Consider the following 17,857-nt stretch of genomic DNA (forward strand, 5'->3'; position numbering starts at 1 on the left):
GGTTGCTGGTTCGAGTCCCAGCTGGGTTAGTTGGCATTACTATGTGGAGTTTGCTTTGTTTCGGTTTCTCCCACAGTCCTAAGACATGCGCTATATGTGAATTGAATAAACTAAATTGGCTGTAGTGTATGAATGAGTGCGAGTGGATGTTTCCAAGTACTGGGTTGCAGCTGGAAGGGGCATTCGCTGTGTAAAACATATGCTGGATAAGTTAGTGGTTCATTCCGCTATGGCGACCCCTGATGAATAAAGGGAAGCTGAAGGAAAATGAATGAATGATCTATCCCTTTAATGAAATGTGACCTTTGAGCTTGTTTGGTGGACTGAAGACTATGATGTATTCGCTCACCATGCCCACTCTCTCTATGGTCTCTCTCAGTCTCTCCAGCAACACAGAGATAATGTGAGGGTGGGCAGCCGCTATCGCTGCAAGCAATTCCCGTCCAACTTTAGAGAAGATCTCACGGGTGGTGACACTTACATAGGAAACCTTGAGGGAAAGATTAATCAGACATTTGTTGCATTTATATATAGCATATAGTATCATGCTGTGATTAGGTCTTTGGTAAAGATTTTGACAGATTTTAGATCACCTCGTATATCTCTAGCACTATGTTCCTGACAAACTCAGGGTCTACATCGGTGCGTCTCGGCTGGGCCATGTGCGCAAACGTTGTCAACAGGCAGATCCCATCTGAGCTGTTTATCTCAGACAGCCAAAGCTGAAACCTCTCCTGATGGCTTGATTCTGAAACAAACACAGCTGAGTTTTTTTTTTTTTTGGTCTTACAAGGAGATACCAGCACCTGTTAAAGTGGGTGGGACACCTGATAATAATTTAAATAAATACACTGTGCAAAACTACGAATAGGAAATTTCGCTAGCAATTTTTTGGTATCCACTAGAGGGGGCAATTTGATAAATCTCTCAACTAATTAGGTGACTTGTTTGCTAAAGTCACAGAAGATTTGCTTACAATTGATTTTAAACTAAAACAACTGAAATTTATAATTAACAAATTTATTTATGAATTTACACTTATGATGCTATACATGAGTTATTGCGTTGAAATTTGGGGCAATACATATAAATCTAATTTACGATCCGTATGTACAATACAGAAAAAAGTAATTACACTGATAAAACATGAGGGGTATTTGGAGCATACAAATCCTTTATTTTTTTTTAAATTGAAAATACTTAAGTTTAATGATTTGGTTTAAAATAAAATAGCACAATTTATGTTTAAAGCTAGGAATAAATTACTTCCGAAATGCATACTAAAGTTTTTTGAAGAAAGACATGGGGGATTTAACCTGAGAGAATAACTAAATTTTAGGAGGTTGAAAACAAGGATAACTTTAAAAAGTTTGTGCATGTCTGTCTGTGGTGTGAAATTATGGAACAGTCTAGATCAGACTTTCAAACAATGTCACGATAATAATCAATTTAAAACATTGTATAAATATATATTATTAAAGGAATATAATGATGGAGGTGATTAAAAACGGATAAAATGAGAAAGGTATGATGACATTTGAATTAATGGCTATTTGAAGTACTATGTACTTTTTGCGGGTCTATGTCACAAAATGTAAATATACAAATGGAATCAAACACATAATTTGTCAAAGTTGCCAAAAGGATAAAATATGTCTTATGCAAAAAGAAGAGATAAGTAAAAGAAGAAATAAATTTAAGTAATAGACGAATGATGTATGTGGTAAAGGGGTGGGAAAATAATAGGCTTGGGCTTCATCCCATTCCATTTTCGATCATGTTGAAATTTATTTTTTGTTAATGATATTTTATGTATGATATTTCTGTTAGAAAGGAAATAAATCAAATCAAATAAAAAAATCTAATCAATAATCCAAGAGTAAAAGCAACAATAAAATGATAAAAAAAATTTATTGACAATGCAAGATGATTTTTGAGGCTAGGTCAGAAATTGCAGACTGACATGATGATCTTTCAGAACGAATTTATCTATGACATTACATTTGGTATTCAGTTTATATCTTTATTGCAGTATGATGCAAACAGATATATTATATTTAACTAATGTATAGCTAATATTTTTAGAAACAACTAAAAATAAAAGAAATATTACAATTCGACAAGATTAAATTAGATTCTACACGAATATAGTTATGTCAATCTCTAAAATGGTTTAGGGTAAAAATAGCTATTTTTGAGCAAAATATAATTTTATTAACTGATTTTAAAAGATTTTTTCAATTTAATAATGTTTAATGCTTTAATTTGTCAGTTTTTTGTTTGTTTATTGGCACATCATCAACCTATTAGATGGCAAGATCAATATAGATATTTTTCCAATACTACAGATTTTAGTCATAAAGATTGGGAAACGCTCTCTTGTATTTTTCCTAGGATCAGATGCACATTTCCTCTCACCTCTGAGCCTCTGGATACAGTCCTCAGCACTCAAGCTACAACTGAGCTTCTCCAGACCATCTGTCTCTGCACACTGCATAATGTAGAAGATCTTCCACAGCATGGAGCTGGACAATGTCCCATACGGCATCTCAGACATGAACAGCCATATGCCCAGTCTGCGCACCACAAGGGAAAAAGTTAAACAAACACAGTATGAGGAAGAAATGCACATGATAAACCACTGCTTTTATTAAACCTTTATTGACTACAAACAAGCAAAAAAATAGAGGGAATTGGACAGAAGATTTAGGTCAGATTTGAACTTTCTTTCCTCAGAATAATCTTATACCTCTTGGCCTTAAGCACATGCAGCACCGCCCTCAGGAAGAGATGGTCAAACTCCACCTGCAGTTTCTCCATTGAAAATGACTGCTCCTGCACTGTGGTCCTGCTCACACCGGTCAGACTGATGTACTGCGCCCAGTGGTCACTCACATAGCAGAGCGTCATCCTAGTATGAGAAAAAATAGTGAGTATCGATTACATACTCAAAAGCCTAATCTGTAAAAGAAATTGATGCTGAATTTGTTTAATATATAAGTCACCTACATCTGTAAAAGTAACTCAAAATGTCAAAGAACCAATGACATATTTAATAGCATTTAACTAATCTTATATCATGCTACAATCAATCATGGTCTATATATAAGCTCTAAAGACTGTTGATGGCACTGAGGTACATCTGGCTCCAAAACTGAAAATGAATTTAACCCTTGTGTGATCTTGGGAATGTTTCCATCTACTCTGGGGTGATTTTAAGTCTTAACTTGGCCACAACCTTCTCTGTGTTTCATCAAATGGAATGATTTTAGTGACAAATCTCATTTTGACATATTTTGGGAAAATGCTTTGAAATTTTTCAAAAATTCAATACAGTCAGGGCAAATTTACTACCCTTTCATTATGTTAGTGGCTGTTTTGGCCCCATTGAATTCCATTATAACAACACTTTTTTTTATTGCAAAGCCATAACACTATATATTCATGCATTGTGGGCTATTGAATCAGAATCAGAAAGAGCTTTATTACCAGGTATGTTCACACATACAAGGAATTTGTTTTCATGACAGAGCTTCTACAGTGAAACTGAATTACAGAGACAGGATAAAAAACAGATAATAAATATATAAAAAAATAGAAGTATTGTTGGTGGTTTTACATATTGGAAAAAGGCAAAAAAAAATATTTTTATCTTTCATCATCAGTTATAGTGCAAAAAAAAAGGCTTTTATATGAAATAACTTGGAGTATAGTGTTTTTGTGTGTGTGAGAGAATGTGAGACTTTTGTGCACTTACCTTGATATGTCTGAGAAAATCAAAATAAGCACCCCAGCTTTCAGAACACAGCAAGCATAGTAAGTCTTTTTATGCACTCACATTACAATATGCACTCATTACACACGTTATAATTGTTTTACTCTAACAAACTCCATATAAAAGCCAGAAACTTTTTTTTTTGCACAGGCTTATCTAAAGGGTTAATGATGCCAACTGATGATTAACAGTAAAAAATAATAATAATTTGACCTCTTCCCAACAGGGAAAACCACCAACAATTAACAATACATGATGGCTTTGTTGTTATAATGGAAGTCAATAGGCAAAAACAGCCACTAACATAACAAAAGGGTAGTCAATTTTAACTATACACAAGGGTAAATAATGTTGGAGGCTCGGACACGATCTTACACTCCAGAATTATGATGAACTAGTAAATTAAAGTTGAGCATTTCTACCATATGCATATCATTTATATCAAAATACTTCCCGATTGTGACACTGGAAAGCGCACTTCATGTAAAGCTGCTTTTAAGCACAGCATTATGTCAATCACTGTATGTGTTTATAATAATTATCTAAATATTAAACAGAAACTGAATATAAGTAGTTAGTAAGTGTTACTTAAAATAGACATGTCATGGTATGAAAGGAACACAAACCGAATCATGTGACCAATCCTCTTCACAAACTGCCGATAGCGTGCTCTGTTGTAGGTCTGCAAGCCGACTGCTAGCAACTCAACCAGTGAAGAGGCAAATGCAAATATCTTCATCATTTTTTGACTTGTGGTGGCTAGAGGCTGATAGTCCCCTATTGGACAGAGTGACATTTCACAGGCCAATTATTGAGAACTGCGATAAAATGTCAACTTTAATATACATGTAATATTCCAAGGACTTGTAAATAATAAAGGAAATACATGCCAAAAGCTTTTTGTTTTGGTAATTTGTGTTGTGTGGTCGGAAATCACAAACAAGAATACTATGCAATCCGCTGGCTTAATATTGCATGTCTGCATCAGTTTGTTTGTGGGGCATGAAGACAGCCTCACCTTTAGAGCAGATGCCCAGTAAATGTTTGAAGAGCTCATCAAAGGGAAACTGAGAGAACAGAGAAACCAGATCATCCTCAGACAGCAGCATCCAGCTCGTTTCTGGGTCTTCGTCCTTAGGGAGTTCACAAAGAGTGTTACAGCAGAGCGGACATCACATGGGAGAAGCATGTAAAGTCATAACAAGCAGCATAACAAGCACAACAAAGGGTCTGTTGTTGGAGACATAACAGACAAAAAATATGAACACTTTTGGTTTGTGATGACAATCAAAGAGAAACTAATAGCTCAAAATAGTAGGCTGTGAAATCAAATGTTAACACAATGTATGATATCAACAGATTCTGGCCAAACAACTGGCTAAAAAAAGCTTTTTATTTTATAAAGCAGAATAAAAAAGTTCAGACAATTTTTTAAGCTTAGTTAACACTTGGTATTATAAGATGCATTTTAGTCTGTCAGACGATACCTCTGAAGAGAAAGAATAATCCCCAAAACTATGCCATTTGTTTATTCTGATTTAGGGTCTTATTTTTTTTTACTGTGTGATGTCACTTTTTTACCCCATGTTGCTCAAATTACTAGGGGTGTAATGGATCACGTTTGATCTGTGATTCGTACAGATCACAACCCACGATTCAAAACACACGTGGCCCACGGATTAATAATTTTTTTTACTGGTAGATTAATCCTAAATTTGTAATGATCGCGGAGAGATTGTCTCTCGCATCATTTAAATCACATGTATTAAAGCATTTAGGCGTTCTTTTAAAACATAATAATGACGGAAGTAGTTGTACTAGGTTATTCGGGATGTGGTGGGTTTTTCAATAAAGGTGTTGTTTAGCCTGCATTAATGCATTCAGTGTAAGCTACACAATTAATCATTTAAGATCAGGATCTCAACACCCACGCAGCATTAATACGTTTATTAATCCTTCAAAATCGCTTCAAATCTGAAACTGCAAAAATCAAGACAGAGATTCAGTCTTTAGTCATGAAGTTACTAATTTAGTTATGAAGTTACAAACAGTGAAACAACACAGAAGTACTGGGATAACAGTTTAAAGTTTAAATAAAACCATGGTAAATAATATTTATGGTAAATAATAAAACCACCGTCATCTGCATTTAACAGCACTCAAAAATGAAAGCTTTAGGCAGCAATTACATTATTTTACCAATAGGTGGCAACAACCAGCCATTAAAATTATGCCACTGAATAATTCTTCAAAAATGACACATCAAGCAATAAAACATGTTATTTTATAAGTGAATAACTGAATCATTTATTAAAAATGAGGCTAAAAATAAATATGGGTTGTAGTAACAGTGAATTTTTCACAATAACGAAAATAAAATTTTTATTCAGGTGATTTTTTTCTTCTTTTTTTAAAAGTAAAATTACATGAAATTAAAGGTTCTCAGTTCTATTTGTTCAAACCAAAAGTGTCTTGCAGTACTGTTTGTGTAATAAATGGAAAACAAATTACATTTGTCTCCTCCACTTTTTGGATCATCCGAAAAATGGTCTGATCTAGGGATGTTGCAATTCTCGATATAATATTGAACCCTTCGGTACAACATCCACGGTTCAATCCGGGCTTGTGAATTGCGTTTTTTTTCTGTTTTACATTTAAATAATTTGTGTGCGTTATATATTTCTTCGAATTGACTGTGTTTATGTGCTTGTAAGTCTATGAGCTGAGATGAGGAAACTCCTCTCCGCAAGTAAATATTCAATGACTATGCTGTAAAGTTAGGGGGCGCTTAACCAACAGTAGGTGAAGTAACAGTACGAGGAAGCGCCGGATTTCTCACCACACTGGCGTTTTTCAAATCTGATGTGAGCACATTTCAGTTTTTCCGTTGAGTATAATGTCAATGAAAGAAAAAACATTGTGCAAGCATTGTTTTACACGTATAGCCTACTCAAACGGAAACACTTCAAACCTGACTGCAAATCTGCAGTGCCATGACCTAGCAATATAACTGTCTGAAGGCAGGATAGCAGAGAAGGTGATAAAGTTCTCCAAAAAAACAACAATCCCTTGTTGAATTCTTCCAGCAAACAAACCCAACTGGTTCTGAGAGACACATGAAAATAGCAAAGGCAGTGGGGGTGTTCATTGATAAAGATTTGTAGCCATTTTTAGTGAATGGAGATGCAGACTTTTGTCATCTTATAAAAGCACTCAATCCGCTTTAACTTACAGACTACAGTCTCACACTTTTTTCAACATGAGATAATTAAGATGGTTTATTTAAGTTTACTGAAGTACAAATATGTTTATTTGAAATGGTCAATTTATGTTTATTATCTTCACATTTACTTTAAAATTGTAGGATTTTTTGTGTTCCCCAGTTTGTATATGGGCTACCAGCAGCTGTGAGATTTCAGTGTTTTTTATACAATAGGAACTAGTGTAAATTTCTTGGCTTTAAAGTAAAATAAAGGAGTATTACAATAAACCGTTTTTATTCTTTTTCTCCTTAAACTCTCACTAATCCTATTGTGTAAGCAAAGAATAACAAAAGAAAACACGTGTCAAGCCATCAGAACCGAACCAAAAACAGTGTTAAAAAAACAAGGTATGCATTGAATCGTAGGCTAACTGTATTGTTGCATCCCTAGTCTGACCCATGACTAAAAATCATTAAGTGATCTGAACCATGGGATTTGTGATCCATTACACCACTACAAATCACTTTAAATCAGCACAGTTCATTTGAGCTAGATTTGTGCTGGTTTGTGGCATTAAAACAAACACTGTATCTATCTGTTTTCTGTGTTTGGATATAACCAAAATATTTCTGGAGCTGCGACGTCACTCTCCACCCCATTTCCTCTAAATTGCAGAAAAAAACAGGTGTCATTCATTTGTGCTGGATTTGTGCTAGTTTGTGCTGTTAAAGCAAATACTTTACCTGCATATATCTAAACAAGGAAAACAGTTTTAATGGCACAATACAGCCCAAATTGAGCACAAATGAACTGTGCTGATTCGGAGTGATTTGAGCATAATGGGGTGGAAAGTGAAGTCACACAGTCAAAAGCCAGCACAAACATTCCTTTTTGTGGCACAGATCAGCACGTACATGGCACAAATGAATGGCATAGTTTCAGACATTTTTTTTATAGGGTGGCAACTTCACGAAGGTGAAGAGCCTGCAAAATAAAGCTGTAAACATGCTATAAAATACTTTGAGCATGTCCACTTTTGACCACTTCCACAGTCAAAAATCCATTTAACCAGACAAGTTATAACTAGAGGTGCACAACATTGTAAAAATCTGATATTGTGATATTTGATATTTTTCAGTGATAGATATTGCTGTATGTAAAAAACTGTAAAACAGGACTACAATTCAAAGACAACTAATTTTTTTGACTAATTGGGATCACTTGTAGGGAGTACATCTGCATGAAATATAATAAACAAACTGCAAGCATATAAGTGAAATAAGCAGTGTTTTCTAGCAGCAGTCTTACAGTATTCAGGTACAGATATTAAATAACACGGTGGCTCAGTGGTTAGCACTGTCACCTCAAAAAGGTTGCTTGTTCGAGTCTCGGCTGGGTCAGTTGACATTTGGAGTTTGCATGTTCTCCCTGTGATAGCGTGGGTTTCCTCTGGGTGCTCCAGTCAAACACAAGCGTTATACTATATAGGTGAATTGAAGAAACTAAATTGGCCTTAATGTATGTGCGTATGAATGTTTCCCAGTACTTGGTTGCAGCTGTTTAAATCATATGATGGATCAGTTGGCGGTTCATTCCGCTGTGGCGACCCCTGATGAATAAAGGGACTAAGCCGAAGGAAAATTAATAAATGAATGAATTTATGTAAGAACCTATTATTTCTTCTACCAAAATGCTTTAAACTTTCTAGAAATGTTCAAACGGACAAAAGCCTTAAAAATTCCTGCGAATGATAAAATGTACTCCATTAGGTTAAACTTTATAGTGACTCTACAAATCTCATGTGTTCTGAGTCTGTGGCTCACAGTCAACTATGATCCAGACTCAACACTTCACATCCAGCGATCAGCACATAATGATATTGATGCTGAAATGATATATTGTGCAGCTCTAGTCATGGCCATCACAGTATTAACACTCATGTGGTCGAATGTGCTTGAACAGCCACAAAAGCCAAGACTGACCTACAATCCTAACACGTGATTGCTATGGGAAATGTTTCAAGAAAGAACATCAAAACAAGACACACAGATTATATCCACATACTTTCACTTGCTTGCATTACTACGCACTCATTAACTGTTTGGTTTGTTCAATCAGCCGTGGTTGAGTGCTGCACTGAGTAATGTAGAGTGTTACAAAATGAAAAGGGATTGTCTTTAAAAAAAAGTCTAACAGAAGAAGTCACAAGTGAAGCATTTGAACTTGTTAACTCTAGGTGAAAATGGTAATGCGTCACCGCTGACTACTTGTGATTGAATCAGGGAAAACACGTTGTCAGCAGCTGGATACAGGACATTTTAAAGCACCGATAGGGCTAAGCAGTGATGTCAGTTTGATGTCATGATGGACCTCCTCACCTCTTCTCCACCTTCATCCACTAGAGTCCAGTTACCAGATGCAGGTTCTGTTAGGCTGTTGTTGCCCCTTGCATCACTGGGCCTCATGTGTCCCAGGAAGTCTGGACGGTGCCTGCATGTCAAACACACACATTCAACAAAATAAAATCCAATTTTCTTTGCATCCAGTTTAGGCTTGATGATGATTATTCAGTGGATCACAGGTTCATTTTTCCAGCTAATATTTACCTTGCTGGAGACATAAGGATAGCAAGGGCCTGCATGAAATGATATACTCCAGATGGGTTATCCAATACTTTGATCTATTAAAAGAGAGCAGATGCAATGCTATTATAAGCACAGTTATAAAGTAATGAATTACAAATGGTCCAATTACTGTAAGTGGGAAGTTTTTCTCAGGTATTGTAATTTACTAACTAGGTTTAAAAATGTTAACTTGTAATGTGTTATATGCATATGCAGTATTTCTGCACTTTTTTCAGTCAACCTGCAGTCACTACTTTGTTAGTTTATTTTCTTGTACAGTGATTGGCCAAGTTAAATCGTGGTTCTGTGATTCCCATATAATTAAACTGCACATTGAAAGATCACATCAGACAGACAGACCTCAAGAAGACACAGATGCTTTACAAATGTAGCAAATCTGTAAATTGTAGTCTATGCATGCTAAATAACTCATAAAAGAACACGCAAAAAAAGAAAATGACACTGATGTAATTTGCAGGATATAAGACGAAATAGTTTTCACAGTGTAACACGCAATACTCACTACCTTTGTGTAGTTTAAAAAAGGTTTTTTTTACATACTAAATACCTTTAGTATTTAGAACAGATCTTTTTCTTTTACTCGGCATGTTTTACAAAGTAATGGTACTTCCACTCGATTTTTCAGTACTCTTTCTACCACTGATTATAAGACAAGTGGCTATTTGACAATTGGATGTACAGTGTGTGTGTGTATATATATATATATATATATATATATATATATATATATATATATATATATATATATATATATATATACATACATACATACATACATACATACATACATACATACATACATACATACATACATACATACATACATAAATACATACATACATGCACGCACGCACGCACGCACATACACAGAGGGAAAAAAATAGGTAGTGAACATGTTATGATTTATCCTGGTGAATATATTTCTAACAGAATTAGAAATATAATTATATTATATATATTATAAATTATATTATATATATTGCTCAGGTGTGAACCGTTTCCCAGACTTCAACAGTCCAAAAATTAATGATCTTGATGAAAAATATTGACAATTCTGTGGGACTCATCTATCAACACTGATCTTTAATTCTTATTTTCTATAAGTCAGAAGACTGGATGTTCATTTTAGCAGCTTTAACACTGATGAGGGGCAGGATTGCTTTCTAATTACTAAGAAATGTCTGCTGCTGTCTGGGCTTTCCATGCCTTTTTACACCTTTCTTTATTCATGTGTTCAATACAATTCCCGGTGTCATTTTTATTACACTTGACTCAATTTCTGAAGTAATTACTTTTGATTTCTTTGTATGTATGGATTGCTTTGTTTGTTACTGAAATCTGGTGAAATTTTAAGTCAACAAGTCAAAAAAGAGTGACATGTTCAATATTTTATTTTGCCGCTGTATACATTTTCTATGTCCCTGTTAACATTTTCTACGGGTCAATGTCAGGGCTTTGCTTCCCTACCTGTAGGAATGGCACAGCCCATTTCCCTACACCTGCCGGGCAGCAGAGCAGGTGGTTTAGGATGAATAGATGATCTCCTGTAGAACCGACCTGATGAAGCACAGCCACCTGAATGAAAAAGAAATCTTATAACTAATATCCTTTTATCTACAGAAAATTCAAGTGTATTAATATTGCCATTTTAGCATGAATTACAAAACTTTACGTACACCAGATTTTAAAAAATAAAAAGGATTCATAAATGCTTATACCTGGTAATATTTACAAATACTACACTCCAAAAAATCAACTAGGCATGTATTGGATTTACAAAATAAAAATTTGAAACAACAAGAAGAAGTATCACCGCGTGTTTTTGGCACAGTTTGGGAATTGGTTTTCCCAAGAGCTTGAATGTTATGCATGTTATGTTGTTGACTATATGTTTCCTATACATTTTATACTTTTATATTTTGAATAGGAGTACCAAAGTGAAGAAAGCCGTTTAAACTCAATTGGTAAAAAAAATGATGTTAACGTCCTACAGGTATTGCTTGGGGATCAGTTTTCTTAAGAGCCAAGGTTATTTTGTTGGCTAAATGTTTCTTATACATTTTATATTACATATTACAATTTTGGATATTATATAACATTTTGTATCAGAATATTAAAGAAGAAATTTGTTTAAATGTGATTGGTGCCTGCTAAAGGCTATAAAAAAAAAATTAAAAAAAAAAAAAAAAAAATATATATATATATATATATATATATATATATATATATATATATATATATATATATATAACATGTTTTCTGTCCTTTTTGTGTTGAATTACTTAATTTTAAATCTCGCTTCATATTATTGTAATTTAAAAAATGTAATTTAAACAACAGGGCGAGGCAGTGGCGCAGTGGGTAGCACGTTCGCCTCACAGCAAGAAGGTTGATCTCCATGCCTTCGCGTGGGTTTCCTCCGGGTGCTCCGGTTTCCCCCACAGTCCAAAGACATGTGGTACAGGTGAATTGGGTAAGCTAAATTGTCCGTAGTGTATGAGTGTGTGTGTGAATGTTTCCCAGATGGGTTGCGGCTGGAAGGGCATCCGCTGCATGAAAAACTTGCTGGATAAATCGGCGGTTCATTCCGCTGTGGCGACCCCGGATTAATAAAGGGACTCAGCCGACAAGAAAATGAATGAATGAATTTAAACAACAATATTGAACAAGAAATTTACTAGCTGATTTAACAAGACATAATTTTGTTAAAGTAAAGCTTTAGTGTTACATTGAGTAAATTAGAATAATTTTAATTAGAATAATACAATACAAACATTTTGAGTCAATTAGTTGAAAAGAAGTTAGACTGACATATTGAAACCATGTTTTATCTACAAATGTGCTTTGTGTTCATACAACATGTTCAAAGCAGTTCAGGTTTACTTGATTGGATTAGATGCATAAAGGGTGCCACGATTAAATCATGTTCATTCAACAATTTTTTTTTTTGAGTGTACAATGAGGCTACTACTTTTTAATTGTCCTTAAATTAAAACAGTAATTTGTTCTTTTATCATAACCTAAAGTTATCTAGTCTTTGACTTATTTTGCAGTCCATTATTAGGTATTTTGAGATCTTTACCAGCCTCTGAAGCCAGAGATGGATGTCAGCCTGAAATTGAGAATCATCTAGGACCCGTCGGGTGAAGATGAACAGCACACTGATGCTTTCCTTCAGCGGCTGCAAAGACGAGGGCTGAGACTTTGGACTCACTAAGACATTCAATACAAAAATCAATAGACAGCATGACATTCAAAATCACAGGCAGAACTACTTTCATGAGAACAATCATTTTTCAGTGGTCAGGATGAATGGACAAAATAATATAGATGAAAGAAAGTTGTCAGTTCTGTGGATAAAAGTGTCAGCTAAAAGCTTAATTCTGGGCCTAATTTCAAAGGCTACACCCTCCAGAGCTGCCATTTTAGGCCACATCCAACAATTAGATTAAATAACAATTAACTGTATTATAGTAACTGTACTTTTCCTAAATAAGATATCCATAAATGTATTATGTAGACAGCAAATATGGCTTTCATAGAGTGCAGTCTTCTAAATGAAACAAGTCTAAAACTCAGTGAGAACTAAAATAAATAGAAATCAAAAATATTTTCTGGCACATTCGCCAAAGATGGATGACTTCGCAAACCGAACATAAGGGATATTCACCCAAAAGTGAAAATTGTCACAGTTTACTCTCCCTCAAGTGGTTATAAACCTATATGGGCTACTTTTCTTATGTTGAACACAAAAGAAGATGTAGGAAGTAGGAAAAACAAATACTAAGAGGTCAACGGTTACAGGCTTCCAACATTCTTCAAATAATCTTTTTTTTTGTGTGTTTAACAGAAGAAAGAAACTCGGGTCAGTAGGTAAATGATGACAAAAGATGAATTTTTGGGTCAACTATCCTTTCAAGTGTATTTGTGCAAGTGTTTTTGACAGACAAGACATGGTACTCCTTAGGAAACAAACCTAACCAATAATTTGTGGCTCATGTACAGACTCGACTTTTATCAGTGTGAACTTGCCTGCACTTGTATCTTGCACAGCCACACTCTTGGTGGTGGGGTTACTGCTGAGCAAGCGGTAGAGATAAGACTCCACTTGCAGACGGGACAGGATGGAGGTGTATGAGTGCAGAGCCACTGTCTGATGGAGGATTTCCGCCTTAGCAGAAAACAGGTGCTTCAGCTCAGCTAACGCAGCCTCGTTCAGTGTCACCTGCTGGTAGCAGTGGTAGCCATACACCTTATTCTGGTCTGCACATACACCCTGTAAAACAAACAGGTGTGCTTGAGAATAATAAAATAGACCAGTGCAGTGTATTTCTATGGCGAAGGCATAATGTCACTTAAACAAACATCTGGGAATAGTTATGACTCAGATAACAAACAGGATGCAAAACTGGAAGTAGAACTAAAATTAATGGACATTACAAAGAAAAACATTAAGCTCTGAACAAAACTAACTTACCATGTTTTGTATGTTTATCAGGATAAAGGAAATACTTTTAGACAGGACAATATTTTAGGTTTGATATGAGATATAATAAAATATTAGACTTTGTTTTTCTTCACAGCTTGACTACTGTCAGATGATATTGGCTAGCACCGTAAAAAAGGATTTAAGAAAGCTCCAGCTCCGTACAAAATAGGGCATTGAGGATAATCCTTCTGTGTTTGTATATTACAAATATGAAATATTAACTGTATGCATTCAGAGCTTAAATGTCAATGGATAGAAGACAGAATGGTGGCTGCATTATTGCTATCAACATGGGAAGTTTCACATTTAAAAACTCCAATAGATCAGCATAATCAATTGCAATCTAATATCCATCTACTGTACATTAATATGATTCTAGATGAGCAACTTTCTTAAATGTAGTGCAACAAAATCATGGAATTTCTAAAAAATAAAACAAAATTTTTTTTTGAATTCATTGTTCATAAGATTATTGTAGGAAATCAAGGTTTACATTTTTCCAGGGTATATACTGGAATCAGAAAGTGAAATTCAATACCTTCTAAGACCTTTTTCAAGACTCTTTCCATACATTTTAAGACCTTATAACCACTTTAAGTTTAATCGAAAACACTGGCGAGATTTTAACTTATAGTATATTTACTAAATATTAATGTAAGAAACTAATCCAAAACTAAAACATTTTTCATACCCACGTTGGCACCTATAGCTGCAGAAAAAATGGTGTTGCCTTGGTTTCTGTAGTAAACAAAGCAACATGATGTCAAATCTATCAGGATTAACTAAACAGCATCCTGATATTTGCAGATTTTATTCAGGCAAATTTTAGCATACAACCATACATTGCATAATCAACAATGATATGAAATGTAATACCTTGCAAAATAGCATTAAGACGTTTTAATACTTTTTAAGGTCCTTAAATTTCTCTACACTGATTTATTAACTTTAATACTTTAAGACCCCGCGGACACCTTGTTTTTATTGAAGACGTTTGAGATGCTAGCAAATAAGCTGAAAGTAATGTGTACTAATAATATTGTAATGCATAAATTTATTACATTTTCTTATGTATGAAATAATGTATTTATTTTAAGCCCTGTGTTTACCCCAGGAAGACCAGCAATGCTTTAAGGCATACTGTAGCTGAAGGGGGATCCAAATTAATGCAAAATACAAATACAGAACGACTGACAAAAAGACAAGGACAGAACTAAAGACAGAAAGCATAATAAACAGAAGAATAGTATGGAAGAGAGAACAATAGATTGATAAATACTATGATAAATCAACAGATGCAAAAGTCAGACAACAACAGACAGAAGGAGATAACAAACAGAAAAACAGATTAATAGAATGATGAGGCTGAGCCGATAAACAATATTATATAGAATCGTGATGAAATTTGTGTCAATAACAATGATAAGCTCTGGACTTTTTATTCACTCTACATTGATCTAAGATGTGTGCAATGGGAATCTAAAAGTGTGTTGATATTAGAGATGTACTGAATTTTCTGCCACCGAAAATGTATCAGACGAAAATGTTAAGCCATTTAATGGACCCTCTAATTTTTGTGGCTTCAGTCTTTGTTGGGGTACTCTTAAATCTGGAAGCATTAACAACTTGAATCAAACTATATATATATATATCTTTATTGTTCAATATAAAAAATAATTATCGAGATTGGATTTTTACCATATAGCCCAGCCCTACTTAATTTTTAGTTGTTCAGCTTTTTTTCTCTCTAAATAACTTATAACTAGACGGAATCTGCAGACATTTTTGAAATTTCTGCGAAAATTTGTGTTAAAAATCTGCGGATTCATAAGAATGATTTTGTATCATAACTATGATAAGTAAAAAATGTAATATATGAAATGAAAAGTAATACCTTTTTAACTTTTATTTAATGCTAACAAACCTAATTAGATCCACTTTATTTGGTAAATAAAGCAAGTCTCTCATATAAAATATATACAAAATACAGAAAATATTACCTCACAAACTGTATTGTAAATAAATCATATGAATGTTTTCAAATTAGTCAAAAATATTACTGCCATTAATTTAAAAACTAAAGAAATCAAAATTTACACACATTTACACAAGTAAATAAACAGAATCAATAATGGGGTAAAAATCTGCAGAATTCTGCGGTGCAGATTCTGTGCAGGCAAACTAATAACCCATCCTCTTGAGATTCACATGAAACCTTCTAAAGCGGTATGTATATATGAATTATATAATCAATTTACATTTTTATCCATTGTTTAAGGAATCTCCAATGCTTTAGTAATGCTTAACAATCATGCCAATAAAGCTTTTTTAAACTGAACTGAATTGACAAACAGATAACATGACTGACCTGTAACGAAAGCCTTTCATCCTTGAAGCTCCACAGGCGATTCTGCACATTTTTGCAGTCCGAGTTAGCAGCCTGCAGTTCAGTCTGGGCCTGCGTCAGCTGCTTCCGGCACCTCCAGTAGCTTAGCAGCAGCTCGTACAGCTCATGTCCTTCTTGATGAGCCAGATTCTGGAATTCGGCTTCATGCAGCTCCACGTTTTCCAGCCAGGAACCGGGCTCCCACATGCGCAGCTGCTCACTAGTGAAGGGCTTCACAGACTGGCAGGTCTTAGGCAGCTCTGGGTAAAGCCTCTCTCTAGATCTTTCCACATCCACAACCTCCACTGGAACCAAGCTGGGCGGAGAGGACTCCTGGTTAGCCAGAGCCAAAACAGCCGGAGCTACTAGTCTCTCAGACGCTGCTGGCATTAAAGAGCCATCTAACAGTTCGTAGGAGATAGAGTACGAGTCCTCTGAGAGCTGAGGCTGGGAGAGGGAAGCTGGGATAGAGGGATATATAGAGGGGACACTAAATGGCTCAAGTTTAGCACTGAGCGGTTTGGGATCACTTTGGCTGGACGGAGCAAGCACTGATGTTTGGTCCAGCCGAGGTGCAGCATCTTGTGATGGCAATTCATGCTCTTTGTCTTCATGACACGTCGATTTCTGTACTACTTCAGGCTTCTCGCATAAGAGAACATGCCGTTGCTCATTTTCAGCTTTGTCATGATGATCTAGTGAAGTCTGAAAGGCAGCTGTGTTGAGGTCAGGAGGCACATGAGGGAGGCTGAGCGGCACATCAGTGAACTCAGGCTCATTAACTGCTTTAGAAGATCCTAAGGGCTGTCTGACGCTCTCTGACTGCCTCTCCTTTTTGACCTGTAAATGAAGCTTTTTTTTAAAAACATGAAATTATATAAAAATGCAAACCTACAGATTGATAAAATGAGCTTATAGACAGGTTTTCACCTGTGGCTTCCCACTGGATTTGGACTTTGCCTTTTTAGGTCTCACAGCCTCCATCTCCACACATGAAACCACATGATCTTTATAAAATCACTCTATTTCTCCAGATCCACACGGGACCCTGCGGCACACAAGTCATGACACTTCAAAAAAAGAGATGTGCAGTTTAAAGAGACAGTTCAGCCAGAAATGACGACTCAGCATTATTTATGGTATGGTAGACAAAGTGAAATCCCTCACATTCGCAGTTACCTTTTACTTTGAAATAAAAAGAAAAGGAATTGAAACGGAAAGGTGACTGAGACTGTCAGCCCTACCAACATTCAGCAAAATCCCTTGTTTCAGTTGACAGATGGACAGAATAGCGCAGATAAGCAGGCAGACAGACAACTATATAGAAAGAATTTTGAACGGATGGATGAATGGATACAG

The 17,857-nt window shown here is 35.3% G+C and overlaps 1 protein-coding gene across 1 annotated transcript in view; it reads right to left on the bottom strand.

The window, feature by feature from the left end:
- epg5 (ectopic P-granules autophagy protein 5 homolog (C. elegans)) overlaps positions 1-17,351 on the bottom strand; it is a gene marked incomplete at its 5' end in the record, with an annotated part of 54,522 nt that extends 37,171 nt beyond the window's left edge. Inside the window, 12 exon segments of the mRNA NM_001110525.1 lie at positions 350-490; positions 594-748; positions 2,419-2,576; positions 2,750-2,911; positions 4,402-4,552; positions 4,794-4,908; positions 9,357-9,468; positions 9,585-9,658; positions 11,091-11,198; positions 12,706-12,832; positions 13,652-13,899; positions 16,481-17,351. Of these exon segments, the coding sequence (NP_001103995.1) occupies positions 350-490; positions 594-748; positions 2,419-2,576; positions 2,750-2,911; positions 4,402-4,552; positions 4,794-4,908; positions 9,357-9,468; positions 9,585-9,658; positions 11,091-11,198; positions 12,706-12,832; positions 13,652-13,899; positions 16,481-17,351 (2,422 nt within the window).
- Positions 17,352-17,857: the final 506 nt, after the last annotated feature.

The sequence above is a fragment of the Danio rerio genome, chromosome 5, assembly GCF_049306965.1.
Source record: "Danio rerio strain Tuebingen ecotype United States chromosome 5, GRCz12tu, whole genome shotgun sequence".
Lineage (NCBI taxonomy): Eukaryota > Metazoa > Chordata > Actinopteri > Cypriniformes > Danionidae > Danio > Danio rerio.